We start from the raw sequence: 21,701 nt of genomic DNA, 5'->3' as shown, positions 1-21,701 counted from the left end.
GTTTTATAATGTTTAGCCCCCACAATCTTGGAGGGCAAGAGAATATAGTAAATTCTGCAGTGTTAGCATTTCATGGGACTTCACTTTGAGGAGACAGCTTTATCTAGAGGCATTGTGAAGACCCACTCGTTGACGGAAATTAAACATTTTTCAGAGTCTCCTTGACAAGTGAGTAATGCAAATGCAAACACTTTCCTCCCTTAGCATCATTTCTTCCAGAGAAAGAAGGCAACTAGGTTGGACAAATTCTGTGAGTTCACTACAGGCTGCTGAAGCGCCACATTCGCTCAAAGGCCACGTGTCCCCATCTGTGGTAAGGAGCTGCCACATTATCATTTTTCTAGACCATGCTCTGTCCAAAAAAAAAAAAAAGCCATCTTATGAAATCATAAAGCCTGCTAAAAACATGCAATGATGAGGTAAACAGTGAGGAGGCAAATCAAGTGAGCGATGACACGTTTGCAGACACATCACTCAAATGAAACAAATGGAGCAGGATGTAGGTGAATCAATCAAAAACGAATTATATTTACTACATGATTTTGTGCTAACGTTAAGATAGTTTCCTCCCTCTAAGAGCAAAAAGGTACTGACTTAAAACAGTAGGATATTGCAGGTATCCTGTATCTTAGGGAAGCAAGTTTCTCTTTTTAAAGAATTACTGCCAGGGGCACCTGGGTGATGCAGTAGGTTGGGTGTCTGACTCTTGGTTTCAGCTCAGGTCATCATCTCAGAGTCATAGGGTCGAGCTTCACATCAGGGTCCATGCTCAGCAGGGAGTCTGCTTGTGATTTTCTCTCCCTCTCCCTCTGCCCCTCCCACTGGTACATTTTTCTCTTTCTAAAAGAAATCTCAAAAAATAAAAAAAAAAAAGGATTATAACCAATTGAAATGAGAGTTTTTTTTTTTAAAGATTTTGTTTTATTTATTTGTCAGAGAGAGAGAGAGAGACAGAGTGTGTGCAAAAGCAGAGGGAGAGCAGCAGGCAGAGGGAGAAGCAGGCTCCCTGCTGAGAAAGGAGCCCAACACAGACTCGATCCCAGGACTCTGGGATCATGACCTGAGCCAAGGCAGACACTTACCTGACTGAGCCACCCAGGTGTCCTGGAATGAGAGATTTTTTACATAGTTGTTGGCTCCTTGTTTTAGGAAAGTGGGAGTGCCCCAGTATTCCATGTGAGGCAAAATAAAATTCAAATAGCTTCTTCCCTCTGTTAAAATTCTCTTTGGTCTACTTAGCAGCTGAAACTTTTATTGAGTGCCTACTATGTGCAAGGTATAGTGTTAAGAACTAGGGTTATAGTTGCAGATAAAATATGGTCTTAGTTCATAGGAGCTTTTGCAATCTAATGAGAAGGAGAGTGTACAAAATCTTACGAAACCACATTTAGCCATTTATAGGATAGAGCACTGTTTTGAGACATGCCTGTTGTGAATAAAAATGCCTCCCAGAACCAAAATACTTTTGATACTGAGACAGCTGTGTTTCTTTTACAGTTTACCTGGTACTTCATGTACCTGAATGGCATTATGAGAAACATTTATCCTTGTAAATTCTTGATATCTGATTTACTACACGAATTGTACCACCATGTGCTCTGGGAAACAACTATGTCAAGATTTCTTTAAGATACTTATATTACCATTAAGCTGAGCAAGGGTTAGAGGATTTCAGTTAGATTTCTGAACTGAAGGGCGCCTAGGTGGCTCAGTCAGTTAAGCATCTGCCTTCAGCTTAGGCTGTGGTCCCAGGGTGCTTGGATCAAGCCCCATGTTGGGCTCCCTGCTTGGCGGAGACCAGATCTGTGTCATGGCTCACCTATTTTTAAGTATGTGGGAGACAGTTAGAAAATAAGAGTTGCTTATTTGATTAGCGTATTCTGTGGCTTACTTCAAAGCAGACCAAAAGTCTTTAGAGTTTATGTTTTGAAGCCTACCACACAGGTCCCAGGTTTTAGACGGAGATGCATGGGATGCCGTTTTGTTCTACACATCAGATCCTTTAGGTGGCCTCCTTGGCTGTTCTTTTTAGAAGGAACATACCAAGAAGAAAAGGACGTGAAGAAAAGGAAGCACTGCGAATATCAGTAATGACTATGATCAGTAGGTAAATCTGGCCATATTAACTTCAAAAAATTAACATACAATAGTCAACCCTTATCTTTCATATGGTCAATTTTCTGGATTAGCAATTCTTCACCTTATTGTGCAAAACAGTAATTGCTAAGAGTCCTAACAAATGATCTGTGCCTCAAGATATATTCCTGGATTAAAGGGATACAAAAATTTTATCAAACTACTCATAATCAATTGATTTTGTCAAATACGCAGAGTATTCACAGTTGAAATCCCCCTTAATTAATCACCATCTTTTGGGCTTGTAAAGTGTAGGCCTTGAACGTCTTGCGAAATCTTTCAGGTCAAATTCTCTTCTTTATTACCCAAGACAGAAAAGTTCCCTTCTCGTTCATCAGAACCAACAGGAACGTGTAATTCTGAAAGTGTAAGTGCTTTGTATAACCTTCAGCAGACAGAGCCACAAATGCAAACGCTGATCTGGTATTTGTTGGCACCTCTTAAGAGCCAACTAAAGTGATGGCATTGTAGGATTCTCCAACATGCCCTCAATAGGGCTTCATGAGGGGGGTGATCTTTTACCAATGCCTGACTTTGTGGCCCTAACAATCCCTTGTAAGGGACTGTGAGCTTATATGGGTGATGCCCATGCTGAGTCACTTCACATCTCTGCCATCAAGTTGGCTTCTCATCTTCTGAAGCTCGAACTCTGTAATTATTTAGGCTCAAATGTCTTCCCTTGATACCCACACTAGAACTTCTAGCCTGCTTTGACTACCCACCGTAGCTCGTATATGCCCTTGTGGAAGCCTTCCTCTCCATCTAATCAAACGGCTCAGAGGACTACAGTTCTCTGTAGCTTGTAACCAAGTGGACCTTCTCTTTCCTGTATTCTAACAGCTGGAGAAATTGCTACTTCCAAACTCCCATTTTTCTAGTTAAGCAGTATTTATCCTAATCAACATTCTGTAAAATGTGAACTGCCCTCGATAGAAGCTTTCCCATCAGTTGTGGAAAACCAGCCACTCAGCAACTGTAATTAGCTTTCTTTCTGATAATGCTGCCTACTTTCAAAATTCCTCAACTAACAACATGCAAGGGACTATATGGGGCTCTTTAAAAATTTTGATGTAGGGATCCAATACATTCTATCCGTTTTTTGCGTGCACGACATCACTTCCTTTTTAGCCTCCTTTGTTTTTAACCCAATCCTGCACCAGCGAGAGCTACAGCTTCTCTCCACGGATGCCTGTGCCCTCCTCCTTCCTCTCCTGATCCTTACAGAGCGGTTCCATCTCCCGCTCAGCTTTACCTGCCAGTAAAGTAATGATTTAACAACAGTAAAATCAGGTTAAATAAAAAACAAAAATACAATCCTTCCCCTTCACTCCAACTTAAATATTTTAATGTTCTCTATTTACTGCTTTTCTCAGTCTTTTTCATATTTGCAACAATAGGTCTTCTTCTCCCACAGTTTACATTGTGGACTTTCCCTAGCTGGTTACAGAATCTTTTTTTTTTTTTTTAAGTGGTTACATAAGGTTCTGTTTGAAATGGGATTATGGATAGTTTCTTTGTTATTATAACTAACGCTGTATGAACATCTGCGTGTATATCTTATTTATCTCTTTAATCCCAGTGCCAACTGCTAAATTGGTGGTCAGACTGTATGGTAATTAGAACACTGGCTCTGGACTAGTCTCCCTGGTTTAAAATTTGGCTTTGCCCTTTATTACTTCATGACTCCAGGCAAATTATTCAATGTCTGAGGTTTCATATCTGTGGGATGGGGATAGTAATTGTACTTATTTCAGAGGTTGTTACAATTAACATATAAAGTATTTAGAACAGCCGAATGCACATCAACTGTTGCTACTATACTATGACAGCAGAAAAAACCTCAAATTTTTGATTTATGGTTCTTCCTCTTGTCTTTGAATTATTAAGATAAATTCTTGGGAGAGGGACCTCTGGTTTATAAGAGTTATAAACATTTTTAGAGCCTGGCCTGTTTTTCATGGAATTTGATTTTGTGAGATTTTAACAAGCTGGCTAGGGTTGCCGCCTTGGCTTCACACACAATGAAGAAATGTTCAAGTTGTAGTTAAGATGAAGTTACTGGCAAACGCCTTTGAGAAAACTGTTTCATAGTACACTTACATCTCCCACCCAAGGTCCTCAGGCTTTCATAAAATTTTACTCTGCTCGTTATTGTTCCTCCCTGGCAGAACCCGATAGTGAAAAGGTGTCAAACCGATCTGAGGAACCTGCCTGCAGGCTGGGTGTGATGGGCGGGGACGAGAACTGCCCCAAGGCGGCCCCAGCACAGGGCTGACCGGGCACTCCAAGCGTCTGAGGCTGAAATGCTGGCACATTTCCAGTTGTGATTCCCTTGTGACTTTTTAAAAAGTAGACTTACCCTCCTTGGTAGATAATGAGTTTGCATTTGAGATCTACAGGACAGCCCTCCCCCACTGGCCACACGTGAGCGCTCGAGCGTTTTCCACAGCAGCCATTGCTCCTAGGAGTGCAGCCCCTGGAGTGTCGGTCTCAACACGATGCACGTTTAGACTCTGCTGCATGTACACAATGGGTAAGGGAGACAGGACCACATCGCAGTCCCAAAGGTGTGATCACATCGTCCTGAAGGTACCAGGAGCATCACGCATGTCTTCAAGTGTTTGTTTTATCCTAGAGCTGCCAAATTTTTTTTTTTTTAAACAGAGGAACCGTGCTTTAAGAGAAATGTTCAAGGAACAACATGGCCAATAAACACCCTTGAAAGATTTCCAGTCTTTTTGCTAGAGTCAATTTTTCCTCTAAACATGACCTTTTCTGCTTCCTGGCTTTCGACAATGCCCTAATAATATCACCTATGGACAGAGAGTTAGAAAACGGGGGCAAGAGTAGTTTTCAAGCCTTGCTGGGCATATATCCAGTCTGCAAAGTCCGAGTAACACAGAAAACAGATGTCAAACAAGCGGAGGTCTTTGGCCAGAGCTGGCTAGCAGTTACGCACTTCACTGGCGGTCCTCCACGACAGACAAAGCTTTGGGCTCTGGCAGAATGGTACCAGTGCAATACTGAGAATCTAATGACTCACAGGTCGCTGATGAGACACATTTTCTTTTAAAAATTGTCTGCCCTTAGCACAGAGGAACTTATTCAGACTCCAAGAATGTCATGGAGAGGAACAGAAAGATGGATAATCCCACTTCCTCCTGTAACACTGAACACACATGCGGACTTTGTCTACGTGTATGTGTGCGTGCATGCACATGCGTGTGTCCACCCATGCCTGTCTCCCGCATAGGCAAAAACAGCAGGCACAGGGCAAGCAGCTCTAGGACAGTTCCAGCTAACATGCCAATGTGATTATTAACTAATCTTCTCAAAGATCGTATTCTCTTTCAGGCAGGTACAGGAAGAGTCATTTTTTTAGAAGAAACCCTGAATCATGACCATGAGTGACAGTGTTTTTGCTTTGGGCATGTCTCCTAATTTGGATATCTGTTCTAACGAACTATAACTTCCCATCCCTTGTTACTATCATTCACTGTGTGGAAAACCACCACTCTACTATTTCTCCATAACAGAATTTCTATTAAGCAAATATTAAGTTATTTTAAACCTCTATGGAATTCACCTAGATTGTCTTACAGAGTAGTCACTGGTTCTTTTACCCTGACTGGGGACCTTCCAAGCAAATCTGATTTACTGCAAACCAGATGGCACTCAAAACCAAGACAAAAGGGGCGCCTGGGTGGCTCAGTTGTTAAGTGTCTGCCTTCAGCTCAGGTCATGATCCTGAGGTCCTGGGATCAAGCCCCACATTGGGCTCTGTGCTCAGGAAGAAGCCTGCTTCTACCTCTCCCACTCTCCCTGCTTGTGTTCCCTCTCTCGCTATCTCTCTCTCTCTCTCTGTCAAGTAAATAAATAAAATCTTAAAAAAAAAAAAAAAAGCAAGAAAAAGAACCAGACAAATCCAAATAAAGGACAATGCATCTACATTTTCAGGGAAAAAAATGAGAGATTCTATGGGAAAAGATACAAGGAATGGCCTCATGGGTAGTTTTTTTCCCAACACAATCCATTATGTATATTTAAGGAAGATCCTGCTAGAAGAACAGCCTCTTCGAAGACATGGTTAACATCAGGCACAAAAGCACAAGATTTTTAAAAAGCAATTTCAGAAAAGAGATTGCATGAGAAACTGATGTGGATTTTCAGAGAGCTTTTACAAGCACCTATGACATTATGTACTGGGCCCCAGGACAGGGTGGGGTGTGTTTGGCAGCGGGGGAAACCCAGCCGCTCCGCTCTGGAATGAAAAGAGCATGTTGGCAAGAGGGTGGGTGGCCCACGAGATGTGACACCTCCTGCTCAGCCACTGAGAGGCTTTCTTAAGATTATTCCAGTGAAGATGAGTTCAGGGTTCAGTTTGTTCAATTTCATAAAGTATCTTTTTGGGGAGTTGTTTCTAATGTGGGTTTCTCTTCTGTTCTCGGCTTCAATGTCACAGGCAAATTGCCAGTCCTGCCAGAATCTGAGCACTCTGACGGAAACCATCCTGGATGATTCTGCTTAGGCCAGCCACACAGCGCGCCTCGTTGACAAGACCATCCTCTGACTGCATTTATGAGATGTTATGTCTGCTTGGAAATGAACCTACCTTATTTAAAGTGGAGGTTCATTCAATTGACCCTGGCCTGACAGTACTTTTTTCATCTGGTTCTACTGAAAATACTATATACATTCCATGAAGAAACCTATGATGTGGAGTCACCAGTCAGGTAATTGGAGAGCACGGCATCTCATCAGCAGGCTGGTTAAAGAAAATTCTCCTATTAGGTGTACACAAAAAGGAGGGGGGGATATCCAGAGAAGCTGAAGACCATTTCAAATTCTGTTGCGGTTCCCAAATCCGCTTGGGACTTATTCTGGGGAAAAGTTGGTTTCCCTGCAACAGTGTGCTTCCAAGGCCTGCATTATACATTTCAAACCCCGGCCGAAAGGCGGTTCAAACTTGCTTATATGCAAGGAAGTATCCAGAAAAACCCTCAAAAGAGCCATGATTATTGTGACGAGCCTCCATGAAAAATGCTCTTGGAAACTACTTGGTAACCTCTGTTGTTCTAGGGCGAAGCACGAGCTTTCTGTGCCTAGCACAAAATTAAAAATCAAACAGTCTCCGCTGCCAAAAGAACTTGCAGTCTAGCTGGGAACTAAGACTAATACACAGACAAAATCATGAAACATTAGAAAATGGCATAAAATTAAGTTCTGCTTCAGAACAAAGAGAATGGCCTGACTGCACACCCCTAAGCAGAGATTCTCTTGAGGCAGAAGGACTCTGTTTCTTACAGCTGTCACTTGGCACAACTTGGGAAAAACTGTTCTCTACTAGTTGCAAAAGTACAGAGAATCCTACAATCCTTTACGTGGGGTTTGGAAATCAACGTCTTCTTTCCCTTGAATAGGTATGACCAATAGTCTTTAAACCTACTTCAAAGCAAATAGTTATATGAATCAACCACGAAGCCCTTTGGAGAAAAAAGGAAACTGTTCGACTCCATCTGTGACACCCTGAGATCTACTTCATTCAGGAAACGGGCAGATCTTATCGCGTCTCAGACTGATACAACATCAAAACGACTGCGTGCGGGGGATGTTTCTCCTCCTCGAACTTTCCCTGCTGTCCACAAAAATGAGCTGAGAAAACCAAGCGGTCACTGGTGGTAGCCGCGCAGCCCTTCTGAGGGACTAACACCACGGGGTCCCGACACGGATGACATGGGGAAGTGAGGAGGACACCAGGAGTCAGCTGTGCACACGTGTTAACCGCAGAAGGCCCCACAGTGTCGGTCTGACAGAAAGCTCCCTCGTAGTAAATTTCTCTCTTGTCTTTACTTGGTTGGAGGGTAAAGACATCGCTATTTTCCTTCAACTCAAGTGCTGTTGACAGGAAAACAAAACCAACTTAAAAAACAACAAGGAAGCTCTTGCACAAGGTTGGTTTCCATGGAATGGTGCACTTCCCAGTCTTGGATGGGAGGATCCAGACTCGCGCCTGCAGGCGGTTCAAGGTCACACGTAGCCCTGCAAATCGTGCGTGGGCTTAGCAGTCCGAGATGAAGCATGGGCTGTGGAGTTGGATATACTTACAAACGGGTTCTTCTATGCCATGAGACTAAACTGGGTACAGAGAATTACAGTAAATCTCTGATCATAACCCCCAGCCATCCAGTGAAGGATGAAACCCTGGAACTACAGCAGAACAAACACCGAACACCAGTCACCCACGCGCAGCCTGGCACATGGGGGAAAACGGAAACGTCTTCTGGACTGTGGTCAGCCACTAGCCTGCTAGCGCGTGAACACGTAGTACTGTCTGGGGGAATAGTGGAGGGAAGTTTATACAAAACCCACAAACGTTTATCATTGCTTAGTACAGCTGATGTACTGCACTAGGATGAAAAAAGCAAGATGGGAAACAATTTCTGTCTTCAAGGAGCTCCCAGTTGAGTTAAGCAACCCATGTGGCCATGTTCGGTGCTGGGATACAGGTGCTGTGCGCACAGACCGACTGGGCCAGGGGAGGCTCTGGTGGGGGAGGCAAGCCTGGAACCCAGTCTTGGAGGGTGAGGACTAGAGAGCTGGGTTAAAGGGAACTGAAGGGCACTAAGCTGGAAACCAAAGGAGAGAAATCAGAGAGGAACGGAGCAGCACGGTGTGCTTGGAATATATTCGTAGTTTGGTCCTAGGGGAGGACACACCGTGGGGCAGAGAACAGAGGGAGAGACAGGACTGAAGAAGCAGGCAAGAGCCCTTTCACCTCTGGCCTTCAATATCATTTCCAGGAGCCTGGGCTTTTTCCTTTATGAGAGCAGGGGGACTTGGAGCAGGAAAGTGACACAGAGATCTACATTTCATCAAACTCTCTGGCCACAGTCAGGGCAAGTATCTGGAGAGGAAAGGCTAGTGATCAGGCAGGCAATTATGAGCCGGCCGTAACGGCCTCAGGGAGAGATCTGGGGCTAAGCTAGGCTGTGGTAGGAGGAATGGTGGGGAGACGCGTTGGTCTACAAATTATCAAGAGGAAAAAAGGTAAGGACTTGCATGATGGAGGGAGGGAGGGGAAGAGGGAGCCCAGGGTGATCTGCCCTGCGTTTCCAATTTGAGTGCTTGGTTGGGTACTGGTCCCACTAACTGAGAAAAGGACAACTGGAAGAGGAGCAGGATCCGATGGGGGAGGAGGGGGTGCTAGTTTTGCTTTGGAGATGATGGATGTATGGTGACTGAGACCAGGCAGCCTGATGCTCAGGGCAAAGCCAGGTTGGGAGACGAGTGTCTCTGAGTTGTATGAAGGTACATACTACTGGAAACCTTGAGAATATACATCTATACTAGAATTGTGAGCCAGAAGTGGGATTCAGGGAAACAGCAACAATTAAGGAGTAGAAAGAAGAAACAAGCCCATAGAAGAGAAGAAATTAACGCAGGATGGGAAGAAAACAGGGGACGCAGAGGTCAAAGGAGGACATGTTTCAGAGATGGGTAAGGGACCAGCAGTATCTAGTACACCAGACAGACAGTTTCTGAAAGAGAGGGAAGTCTCCAAATTGGGATAACCAGGAGGTAAGTGTTAGTTGAATTGTGTCCCCACTACCCCCACCCCTCCCCAGAACAGCTGAGGTCCTAACCCTCAGTAACTCATAATGACAGAAGAGGACCTTATTTACAAACAGGGTCTTTAAAGTTAAAAAGAGGTCATTAGTGTGGGCTCCGATCAAATGACAGGTGTCCTTGTAAGAAAAGGGAAAGATGGACATGGAGACAGACATGTGCAGAGGGAAGATGGTGTGAAGAAACACAGGGAGAAGATGCTCATCTACAAGCCAAGGACGGAGGGAGGCCGGGAACAGTCTCCCTCCATCCCTGCCAACACCATAATCTTGGACTTCGAGTGTCCAGAACTGAGACAACAGTATTTCCATGGTCTAAGCCCCCCAGTTTGATACTTTGTCACAACAGCTCAGCAGACTAATACAGTTTACCATGTGAGACACAAGAAGGAGAAGTCACGCAGGGGAGGGTGAGGTGTGAACGGAAGACAGAAATGGGGACAACGCTTTTAAAAGGGTTACGTGAGAAGGGGCTAGAGAGGAACACAGGGTTTTAGTTTTAGTTTCAAGATACAGAGACCTGAATGATCTCAAACACAAATGGATAGATTTTTCTAGTAAATTATCTGAAATTTAAAATGTGCTGGCATAAAGTAGTTCATAGTTCTATTCACTGTGTTCTGTGACTTAAAAAAAATGTCTATTGTAGTCACAGTCACAATTTTTGTTCCTAGTATTGTTGTTTATTTGTGCATTTTCTTGCATTTCTCTACCAATTAGTCATGCCAGAAATCTGTTGTTGTTGAAAATAAAGGTTTTCAGCTTTGTTGGGGGAAAAAAAAAAATAAAAGCAAAAGACATCTGAAATCGCAGGAGAGGGAGGGGATACCTGGCAGAGCAAGGTCCTGAGGGTATGTGATCAAGACCACAGCTTGGGATCCCTTGTCCTTGAGACTTTAGGGAAGGAGGGCTACAAGAATGGGGTTGGGTTGGTCTCTCTCTTTGTTGGGAGTAAACAGGAAATTGATGGTGTTTCCATCTGGTGATCTCAATTTTATTCATCAAGTGAGAAGTGAAGTCATTTGCTTAGAGTTGAGAGGGGGTTAAGGGTAAACTGAGCAGGCTGGGAGGGGAGACTGCAGCCGGGGAAGGATGAGAAAGCTGACTGAGGACCAGTGATGTTGAGGGTCTGGTCAAGCTGGAAACATTTACAGCCTGGATTTAACAGGAGCTGAGAAGGTGCCTGCTGTAGAATTAATCCAGGCTTAGCATTCTGTGAGGCAGGTGTGACCAAGGGTTGGGGTATAAGACAGTGAGGATACTGCTAAAATGGAGACCAGATTTGGTGGGGACAGAAAGTAAAGAAGTACCTACCCCCTTTGAATTTCGGATCAGGTTTAGTGGGAGCCAGTGTGATCTGGGAATGAAAAGCTCCTGAGGTGTGGTGTTCTTGGGCATGACAACACAAGGCCGGGCCATGGGAGGAAGTGGTTACCATGGGGTGGACAGAAAGGCCGCAGGGACTGAGGTTCAGGTTCTGTAAGGGGTGCAGGGTAACACATGCTGAGATCTTCCACAAGAAAGGCAGGAGCTAGGGGGCGCCTGGGTGGCTCAGTGGGTTAGGGCCTCTGCTTTCGGCTCGGGTCATGGTCTCAGGGTCTTGGGATAGAGGCCCGCATCGGGTGCTCTGATCAGCAGGGAGCCTGCTTCCTCCTCTCTCTCTGCCTGCCTCTCTGCCTACTTCTAATCTCTGTCTATCAAATAAATAAATAAAGTCTTAAAAAAAAAGAAAGAAAGAAAGAAAGGAGCTGGGGTGGAGAGGAGCATGGCCCTCAAGAAACAAGACTGCACACCAGATTTACTGAGGCTGGTGAGTGGTGGGAGAAGCAGGTCTGGGGATGGGCCCCTGTATCAGAGAAGGAAGGGCTTCTGAGTTCCTGAGAGGACACACCCTCCCTCCCACTGGCATGGCTCCCATTCATATTTAAACACTCGATGTCTGGGAGAAGTGCATCTTCAAGTCTTATTTGTAGAACCAAAGAAATAAATTTTAAGAGCTAGATGAGGGGTTTTTGGCTCTTGATACATCAGAAGTGCTAAAATTATACATATATTACATAAAAGATTACTGGTAAAATTTTAGACAGACAACATACCAGAAACTCCAGGTGGTGTCTTTATGAACTTTCCATTAAAATGACCAATAACGGCTTCACACTTCTCTGTTGATTCCATCCTATTCATCCATCAAAATAAAACACATATTTAGAGATCTCTTAATTTCAGATTTTGTTTTGTGCATGTGAATACATTCTTATACGCTACAGGAGAAAAATGAAACCTAGCAAAAATGTGAATCAGAAAAAGTGGGCTTATCCTATCTTTTCTGTTTTATGTGTACTTCTATAATGAAATGAAAACTGATATCCACAGAGTACCTTCTGAATCATAAAAGAAATAAATTATATCCAGAGTGTTTAATATCAAGCATATCAAATGTGTAACTTTTTTCTCCTTGTTGGAGAACTGGCGATCCATACATGATAGCTCTGCTGGTCGTGATACAGAATTGAAACAGAACTGCCAGTTCAAAATACAAGTGGATTTACTGCTGCCAGAATATTTTGAAGATGGCCTTTCCTTTCACACATTCACAAAAGGACAGACTCAGAAGTCCTGGTAAGAACGAATGAGAATCTCAGGATACTCCTTATACGGTTTTTACATTAGCTCTAGGTATAAAATTGAATTAGTGACGTTGGCTATGTACTCTCTTTGTCTTCTTGGCTTCAGAGGAGTAATTAAAGGATTGAGCCTAACTTTACAATTTATTCTACACCTGCAGGTGGCTAAAAACCCTTGAGAAACATTTCAAGGGAATTACATTATTTCGACTTGTTTTTTTTTTTTTTTTTAATGGAAGAAACACTGAATAATCTATTCAAAATGCACCTCACTCCTGGACGACCCGGAGAGTTACATCTTGGTTTTAATGGGTAGTAATAGTTTTAAAAAGCAACAGAATTTAATTGGGTTCCATCTTTGAATACAAAAGGAAACTACTTGATCTGCTTCAGAACACCCACAGAGGCGATGATTTTTAGCGGGTGCTGAGCTTTCATTGTTTCCCTGGATCCTTTTAAACAATTAAGTGTACACTGGAAATGCAAGTTTTGGTGACTTTCCACCTGTAGAAATTTTAGTTTTATCTTAAAATTATCTGGGCTAAAAAGAAAGAGCGATCAACTAAAAGCCAGAAGAACCCAAGTACTAGACTTTGCTCATTACTTGGCAGTCTGGTGACAACGGAAACATCTCTTCTTTGACTTGACTTTCTTATGCGTAAAATAGTGAACAAAGCTGCCTTTGTTGATTTCCCAGGTCCCTGGGAGATGTGATTGTCATCATATCAGATGTTGTATATAAAAGTAAAATACCAGCAATTTTTCTTCCAAAATCAAAGTCAACATATAGACATTATCTGTTCCTGCACAGCCGAACAGGTCCCTGAATAATGGAAAGTCAGTTTTTATATATGGGCTTATAGATTAGAACTATGTCAAAACTCAAAGCACTTCGTGTTTGAGATTTTTCTTTCAGAAGCAAAATTAACCATTATATTGAAGTATCCTTTCCAGAGAAGAAGGGATAAAATTAAATTGGAAGAAGTGAGGACACTCTAGATAGACGGGTCACATTTTGCTCCTTAACAAAGAAAAAAAAATCTGAAGCAAATTATAAAATGTTACAACTGGTGTAGCAATTGGTGGTTAGAGAGGTGTCCTATCATTGTCTTACTTTCTGAATGATTGATATAATCTAACTCATTGACTTTATTTATGATGAATCAAATTTCCATCAAATGAGAAAAGCCATACTGATTTATTTTTGAAATTCAGGAGCCTGTGATGGTTATTTTTAAGAAGTTATAGGCATCCTGATTTAATTCATCAAAACATTAAGGACACATATTTTCAAAACTATTACTCGTGTGATATTTCCTTGCCCTGAGTCACCAAATATTTAGTGTATTCAGGTTCAAGAAGCCTAATGAACGTCCGAAAGATCTGGAAAAAAAAATACAAACCAATATTTACACATTTAAATTCATAGTGCAACTGGTTCCCATAACCCTGGCTTAAATTCTCTCTTCTTGCTCAACTTTAATTTTGCAGGAAACTTGGCCAAGCTCTCGTCATTGCCATAGTAAAGCTAAAGCAGCGTGCTTACCTAGCAAAGCCAACACCTCGACTTGTGCCACTGGAATCCCGTAGTATCCTTGTAGAAATCACTTGTCCAAATGGTTTGAGCATATTTTCAAGTTCTTGCTCATCCATGGACAGTGGCAGATTAGAAATATATAGGTTAGTAGGATCTTGTTCCTGTTGCTAAAACAGAACAGAGAATTAGCCATTAATTTCCAACTAAGTTGAAATACGGATGTTAACACACCTACTTTGAGCCACTCTCTTGGCTCAAGTCCCTTTAGAGTGCTACCTAGAGCAAGTATGGGAGCTACAGAACACCCAAGTCACCTTGCACACTTGAAAACAGTGTCCGAAGCTTGGGCAATCTGTGCAGGTCGGGCATGATTCTGCCAAGCCCTTCTCAGCCGATTTGGAAGTGTCACTGCTGGCCCGTGCCGGGGAGCTGGAGAGAGTGCCCTCATGGAGCCACACTCTCAGCTGTTTGCAGCGCTCCCAAAATAACCAAGCTCTCCTCTGCAACTATTTTTAGGAGTCCATTTCAGGCACACGATTGCACAGAAGGCTATTACTGTCAATAGTTCAATCCAGAGAGACACAACAGATTCTGGAACAAGTCATCTCAAGTCCGGCGGGGCTCTGTCCCAGTTCCCCTCTGCTCCACGGCAGGTCCTTACTACTCACTTCAAAGCTCTGATCACCCATGCGGAGAGGAGAGCCCCGAAATGAACAAAAACAAGGGAACTCAAAGCCATATAAAATGATAAACTCCAGGCAGAGCAAACTTTAGAATCAGCAGAAGGGTGAACTCAGGAGTAGGTGGGGGAGGGTAGTACATCTTTGCTACTCAAAGAATGATCCAGGGCCAGCAGTGCCAGACCAACAGACCCAGTCAGAAGCTGCATTTTAATCAGATTTCCAGGTAAGTCATATGCATATAAAAGTTCCAGAAGCAATAATTAATTAGATCACTCCCCAGTCACCTTTCCTTTGGTGAGACAAAATCAGCTGAAACCAAAGATATGCAACTGAATTCTCTGAGAACCAGTAACTGCTATGCACATTTACTGAGAGTACAGTGTTAAAGCATCAGAGAAAAAGCTTATATGACAACTGGAATATTTTCTGACCAAGTCAAAATTCACTTCTGCAATTGTGAAGATTAGAATAGTCTTAAATCAGGCTTTCCTTTGATCTTATTAACCAACTATACCTTTACATATTGAGCTATGCAGGCTTATGATTTTTCTTTAATAAGCACTATTAGTAAAGTCATTAACTGAGGTTTCAGCATTAGGCAATAGAACAGCACACTCATTATATTTTAGATTTTCAAAATGCACAGTACTTTAAAAATATATGAGAGGCATATGCGTATTTGAATTGTACAAAGTCTCTACTTTCAAATTTATCCTGTTGTTAATTAAACCTGAAATGAAATCTGTCCTTTTATATAATCTGCAAGTAAAAGTGCATATTGACCTTTCATACTATACTTACCTGGTAAGATTTAAAATAACAGCCTGGTATCCTAGGAAATGACAAATGCCTTGGTATTTCCAAGCATTTGAGATATCAAACCCAGAGAAACTATGGGCAAAAAGTACTGTCCCTCTGACCTCCCGCTTCTGACTTCTGACAGAGGGCGGCAGCACATCACCAGGCCAGTCCCAAAGGGGTGCAGCAGAGGCTCCAGGCCCAGGTGTCTTGGGATGTGGCAGGGGAGGGGGGGACCCAAGAAAAGAATTTTTCAAATGTTCAATAGTAAGCCGAATACTTAACTTCATTAACCCTTCACAGACTAAACAAAACGGTAACTATCTTCGCTTTTAGCTGAAATGAGATCCGTTCAATGTGGAACAGCTGATTACCTTATGCTGAACAAAACCTATCTTTATACCTTTAATGTATAAAAATTGGAAACTGATTTAATAAATGCAAAACACTAACAGATAGCATGTTTGAAAATATAAAGAAAAGCAAAACGGTCTGAGGTATTAAAGTTCTCAAGTGCTTCTGAGGTAGGGTGAGAGGTAAAATCTCTCCTTATCTCCATTTCACTCACTACCTCTACCAAATCAGCCTGATTAATGGCACAGCTCCTTGATTAGTCATCTCATGTCAGCTCCCAAGTCCCCAGAGATTTCCTATGGTACAGAAGACTCTATTTGTTCCTGTGGAAGTCTGGTCCTTGACTGGCCAGTACACACGGAGTCCTTTCCCTCTGAGGGTAGGTGTGGAGGAGCCCTGAAGCCTCATACAGTCAAATGAGATTTACAGGGCGTCTCAAACATCACAGACTCACATGAAATCACCCTGACTCTAGTCCGTCCTGCAGCTGCTTAGTTAAGTAGGGGAGATAGAAACACATGCAGTAAGTGCTTAGGACAGAGGAGGGTACAAGTCACAATGGGAGGAGAGATGGGGGAGCTTGTCTTGGGAAGGGCAGGGAAGAGTTTTCAGAGGGCACGGCATGGAGTTCAGACTTCAGAAACAAACAGAAGTCATGAGGCTGAAACCAGATTGTGAAAGGGTATCTAAGGAGTTGGATTCTATTTTGTCAGTCCCTGCTGCTAAACTTTTCCACTGAAGCCTTGCTAACAGCAAGTAGGCCCATGAATACTGAGGAGTTGGCAGGCAAAGGCCAAAGTAGCTTTACAGAGTGCAGTTTTTTTTAGAAGCCTTGTGCTTTATCTTTAAAAAAAAAAAAAAATCATGTAAATTTTGCAATCTACTCCCTATTTAGGTTTGTTTTAATATGGAAACGACGTTTCTGACCACAGACTTCCAAGTAATACTGATAACTCGAGGGAGAGAAGCCAGGCATATCCTGTGATTTCATGTACTCTGGTGGGTGAGGGCGAGCAGGAGGAAGAACTGTTGTCCACCGATTGTAGTTAGAAAGCCACAGCCTGGCGAACGAGGGGGGCTTTCAGAGGCATGGAAGCAAGGAAATGATACCATCAAGCCTATCTTAGGAGAAAAATCTCTGAATCATGCTTAGTCAGATTCAGAATAAAGCTGGGAACCCCCTAATTAAAAAGTGTTAAAACCCTCCTTGGACAAAGATACGGCATAAAAAATGTCACGGAAGAAACATATACCATAAATATTGTGGGGTTTTCTTTTTAAGTTACAACTATAACCATTAAATGACTAATATTCAAGAACGTTCAGAGGGAATTTGTCATATGTGAAGTATTTTTACAAGGGTTAACGATGTAGGTACAAACTACTTTCTAAATCTGTGTTTTAGTTGCTTGTATAATTAAAATATTAATAAAATGTTACATTCTTTAAAGTCCTGATTCAGCTTGAAAGTTTACTGATGAAGAAAAAAACAAGTACTAAAATCAGAATCCAGAAAGAAATTGAGATCTTAACCCATTCTTTGATAGTGAGCCAAAGTGGACTAAACACGAGTAAATATTTCCTGTGACTTTCATGCATTTTTTTTTCAACAACTCCATCAATGAGGGTTTTTCACTTGGAATGACCTTTAAAGTTAATGTTATTTATTCTTCTTATCAAATGGTCAACTTATCCTGCAAACATCAACCACAAAGTTGTAATAATTAAAAAAGAAAAAAAAAAAAAAGAAAGGAGAAGAAACTCCAAGCTGGCAGCACTGGCCACAAAAATATCTCATCCCCAAAGTGTCCGCGTCGTCTAATTGTCATACATTCATAGTGAATGGATTATATAATAGTTGTAGTAAGTGGGGGGTGGTTCTCGAATGAGGGTAATTCAGTTTCTTTAAAATCAGTGACAACCATAACTCTGTTTTATTACACACAATGTTATGTCTCAAAAAACAATTATTCTGTAAATTATGGGTGGCCAAACATAAAATGGGGCCAACAGGCTTCTTTATAACCATCCTTAGGCATGGAAAAGGTTCAATGGCTTCTCTAACAAGTAGAAAACTAGCTCCCACATTGGCCGTGAGAGGGATAAATGGCCACTAACGTTCACTTGAGTAGAAAAGCAGGGCTCAGAGGTCCCGTGTGGTGTAAAGCACTCAGTCATCATCTGAAAGAAATTAACAAAAACCTCCCTGTGCATGTGGAATGGTTCCTAAAATGCAAGAAAGGGACTTGGCAGGAAGACCAGACATCTGTTTTCTCTTGTACTGAATAGGTTCACCACGCAGCCGATAGCTGCTTACAGGCATGTGAATGCAAACGGCCTAAATCGCGGCAGACTCTGTGTGGAAGGGGGATTAAAGTCCTGCTCGTCTGACTGCCTATTTACCGGAAAGAAATGTGCAGGCTTACCACCAGGCAAATAGCATACGACGATCCGCTGACTCCCAGCAGGCCTTAAGAGGCACTGCTGAAAGGCCTATAGAAGTCATTCTATTAACAGGTATTACCAATGTTGATTTGCGTTTTAAGTCCTTTTAGCTTAATATCTGAGTTTTGCTCTTTTTATAGATTCTGAGTCTTCTGTTCTAGAAACAAACACATGTGAAACGAGGCCAAGTTTAACATCAAGAGGCATGGCCTTGAGCCTTTGGGAAAACCTTTTGGTAAGTATCTTCAGGGTACTCTACGGACAGAGCTCAATAAATACAATTTCTAAACATCCCATTCTTAATTCTCAATATCTGCTCAAGCTGGGAAGAAAGTTTTTCTCTCGCTGAGTTGGGCTTCTCTGGTCATTCACAAAATAAAGATTTAGTATCTACCCTATGCCAGGTACCAAGAAAGGTACCGGAAGTGAAAACATAAATAAGAAACAATCGCTGTTGCTGAATGCAAGTGAGAACACTTGCAAATTCTCAGTTCAGTTTTGAGTATCTGTGGATCCTTTTTCAAGCCAGGACAGCCAATGTGTCACACAATATTATATTCTCCTTCACCCAAACCCCAATCCGCCCCCACCACCCTGCTGACTTCCTTAGTAGAATACCCCTTCATTTTTTCCCTAATTCACAAGAAAGCAGGCCTTTAATGTGTGGCAGTGTGAATGTTCAGACCTGTACGCAGTATCCTGGTTAATTCACGAAGCAAAAAAGTGGATAGCAACGGATCCCTTATCACTCAACATGGGGGCCAGACCTGAACTTCTTTTAAAAACTGTCTCCACAGAAAGTGCGGGCCAGGCACTCCTTTATCTGGATAGTATGAGGGGGTTAAGTCAATTCCAGGGCCTCAAATCCACGGTGTTAGGGTATAAAACAACGGACCCTCTAGCACTTAAAATAGCTTTTGTAACTTTAATGATATAATAAAAAAGAAATCACATCCGGGAAACTCAGTTGTTCTACGGCGACCTAAAGAAATTCACCGAGTGCGGGACGTTGGCACACTGCCAGCATCTCTCAACATGGGCACCGCTCCTTCCCTACCAACATGTAGAAAGGGATCGTTCTTCCTAACCAATTTACCGTCCCAAGTCTCCTCAGGAGGTCTCTGCACAGTGCTCGTGATCAGGCCACAGGAAGGAGGCTTTCAGAGCGCACATGTACACGTCGGGGAGGGCCCGAGTCCACCCAGTCCAGCGCTGACCGAATGCCGCATGAAGGGTTCTTCAGAACGGACTACATTTACTAGACTGCGCTGCACATAGAAGATGCCTCGGTAAGTGCTCTCATGACCGCTTTAAGTAAGGCCTCTGCATTTGTAACAGGTTGTTGAACAGCCCTCTTTCTAACCTTGTTTCAGCCAATGCCACAAAACAATGGCTGACACACCCCCATTTCAGAGTGGGAAACGAGACCACCTCAAGAGAGCCGGCTGAGACCTGGTTTGGGATGCTCTGCTGACCACCCACCTCCCGCTGTCTACGAGAGCCTGGAGAGGCTGCAAATGGACATGCATGTGGAGAGGAACGCCGGCATGTTCTGCATCTCTCCCTGTGGGCTTCTTCCCTATCACTGTCAGGCAAGCGAGAGGGGCTTGAACAGACTACTCAGGAGGCTTGTACTGGGTCCCGAGCAGCTGGGTGGGTACAATGGACCGATGTCTGACTTCAGCCTGAGGAGTCTAACAGGGGAAAGGCTGGTTAAGGGGGCCTGTAAGTGTGGCTGGTAAGTACCTACTTCTCCCAGACATTTGCCAAATGTAGATCATAGGTGGGCCATGCAAGGGGGAACTGGCCTGGGCTGTGTTATATCCTTCCAGGGAGGCTGCCTTGAAGGGCAACGAGGTCCCAGCAGAAAGGGCCTGAGGACAGACCCTCAGACTATCAGGAGTGGAGGCATATACTCACTAGTTTCAAGGAACCACAGAAAAAAGATCAATTGGGGGTGGTGGTATAAGAGATCTCTGAAAAGAGGGAGAGCATCATCTCTCTGGCCAGAGAAATCAATATCAGATTATGTCACTCTCAGGTCAACAAACTTTCCCATCCCCACGTACCCTGTTTCCAAGGGGGAGTGTAAGAAATCACAGCTATCCAGCTGACAGAAGAGCAAGAAAAACATAAGTTTGGGAAGTAGGAAAGAAACTAATGAAGCTCCCATCCCCCTACAGGCTCATTATGACTGAGAGCAGACCTGAGCTGGAAGAAAGGGGAAGCTTCAACGTGATACTCAAAACTTTAGCAAAAACACAGGTACCTGGGTGGCTCAGTGAGTTAAGCAGCTGACTCTCGACTGCAGCTCAGGTCATGATCTCCGGGTCCTGGGATCGAGCCCCGCACCGCACCCGGCTTCGCATTCAGCAGGGAGTCTGCTTGAGATTCTCTAACTCCATCTGCGCCCCACCCTAAAGATAAACCTATCAAGCCTGGACATTTAAATTACAGGCATCACACATGTGACATCAGTGATGTGTTCTTAAAAATGAGACATCCAGCATCCAAATGTTAACCCGGATCCTATTCCACCTTATTTCAAATACAAAAACACCGTAATGTATTACACATGAATCACTACCCCCAATTTCCTAAAATGTAATTATATCCTTCTTTTCCTATTTTTCTATAATTTCCTAAAACGTGACTTGTTATACTGGGATCTAAACCTTGAAAACATTGCTTCCTGATCACCAAGTAATCAATACGGTTGCTAGCAGATAACTGCTGTGTAAGCTGTTTTCTTTCAGCACCAGTGACATCCAAGACACATACCTCTTCTGCTGACTCTCAGCAGTTTTCAAAACCTCTCCATGTGCTTCTGACATTTTACAAACTTATTTAGAATGTAACTTGAGATTCCCTATACAACATCTTGTTTAAAATCCTGTATTTAGGTTGGGATGAATACATATAGAAACAGCTAAAAATGTGTTGAAAGATAATTACATTCTGTGAAGTTTGGATATGAAAAATCAAGAAGGATTCTATTGGGGGAAAAAAATTAATCAGAAAGACAGGAAGAGAAGGGACTTTTTAAGATAATGAGAGTGGCCAGAAAAGTCATGGGACCCACCCTGGATTTTATCCATGAGGGGAAGAAGCAGGAACTTCAGAGAATAGAGGAAATGGACAAAGTAGGGGGGAAAATAGGGCTGTTTTCTGATTGTGTCTGGAAAGTCCTGCTTATAAAATGGATGGGGACCCGCTGTTTACAGAGGCAGGTTAAACATGCTGCAAATCATTATGCAACATCAGTACTGCACAGTTACAATTAAATATATTTAAAACTCTCATAATCACGGTCTTCGAACAATGCCACAGGGAATTACTCTATATTATGGACAGATAATCAGAAAATCATGGTGCTTAATATTTACATAGTTTCTATTTGTTTTAACTTCTTACTCTGGAGTTCAAGAAAATCTAAAATATGTCCAACTCAATTCAAAGCTTTAAAAACAGTTAAAATCAAAGACTACTTTTAGAAAGG

At 42.7% G+C, this 21,701-nt stretch overlaps 1 protein-coding gene across 7 annotated transcripts in view; it reads right to left on the bottom strand.

The window, feature by feature from the left end:
• Positions 1-21,701, bottom strand: part of RBMS1 (RNA binding motif single stranded interacting protein 1) — a 210,196-nt gene that overhangs the window by 14,048 nt on the left and 174,447 nt on the right. For all 7 annotated transcript variants that reach the window (XM_080798706.1, XM_080798701.1, XM_080798704.1 and 4 more), the window contains exons 5-6: positions 13,932-14,089; positions 11,858-11,937 (exon numbers count right to left, since the gene is read on the bottom strand). In XM_080798706.1, coding sequence (XP_080654832.1) covers positions 11,858-11,937; positions 13,932-14,089 — 238 coding nt within the window. The remainder of the gene's footprint in view (positions 1-11,857; positions 11,938-13,931; positions 14,090-21,701) is intronic.

Source organism: Martes martes (genome assembly GCF_963455335.1).
Source record: "Martes martes genome assembly, chromosome: 3".
In the NCBI taxonomy this organism is placed as follows: Eukaryota; Metazoa; Chordata; class Mammalia; order Carnivora; family Mustelidae; genus Martes; species Martes martes.
This window is presented reverse-complemented; position numbering and strand designations above follow the sequence as displayed.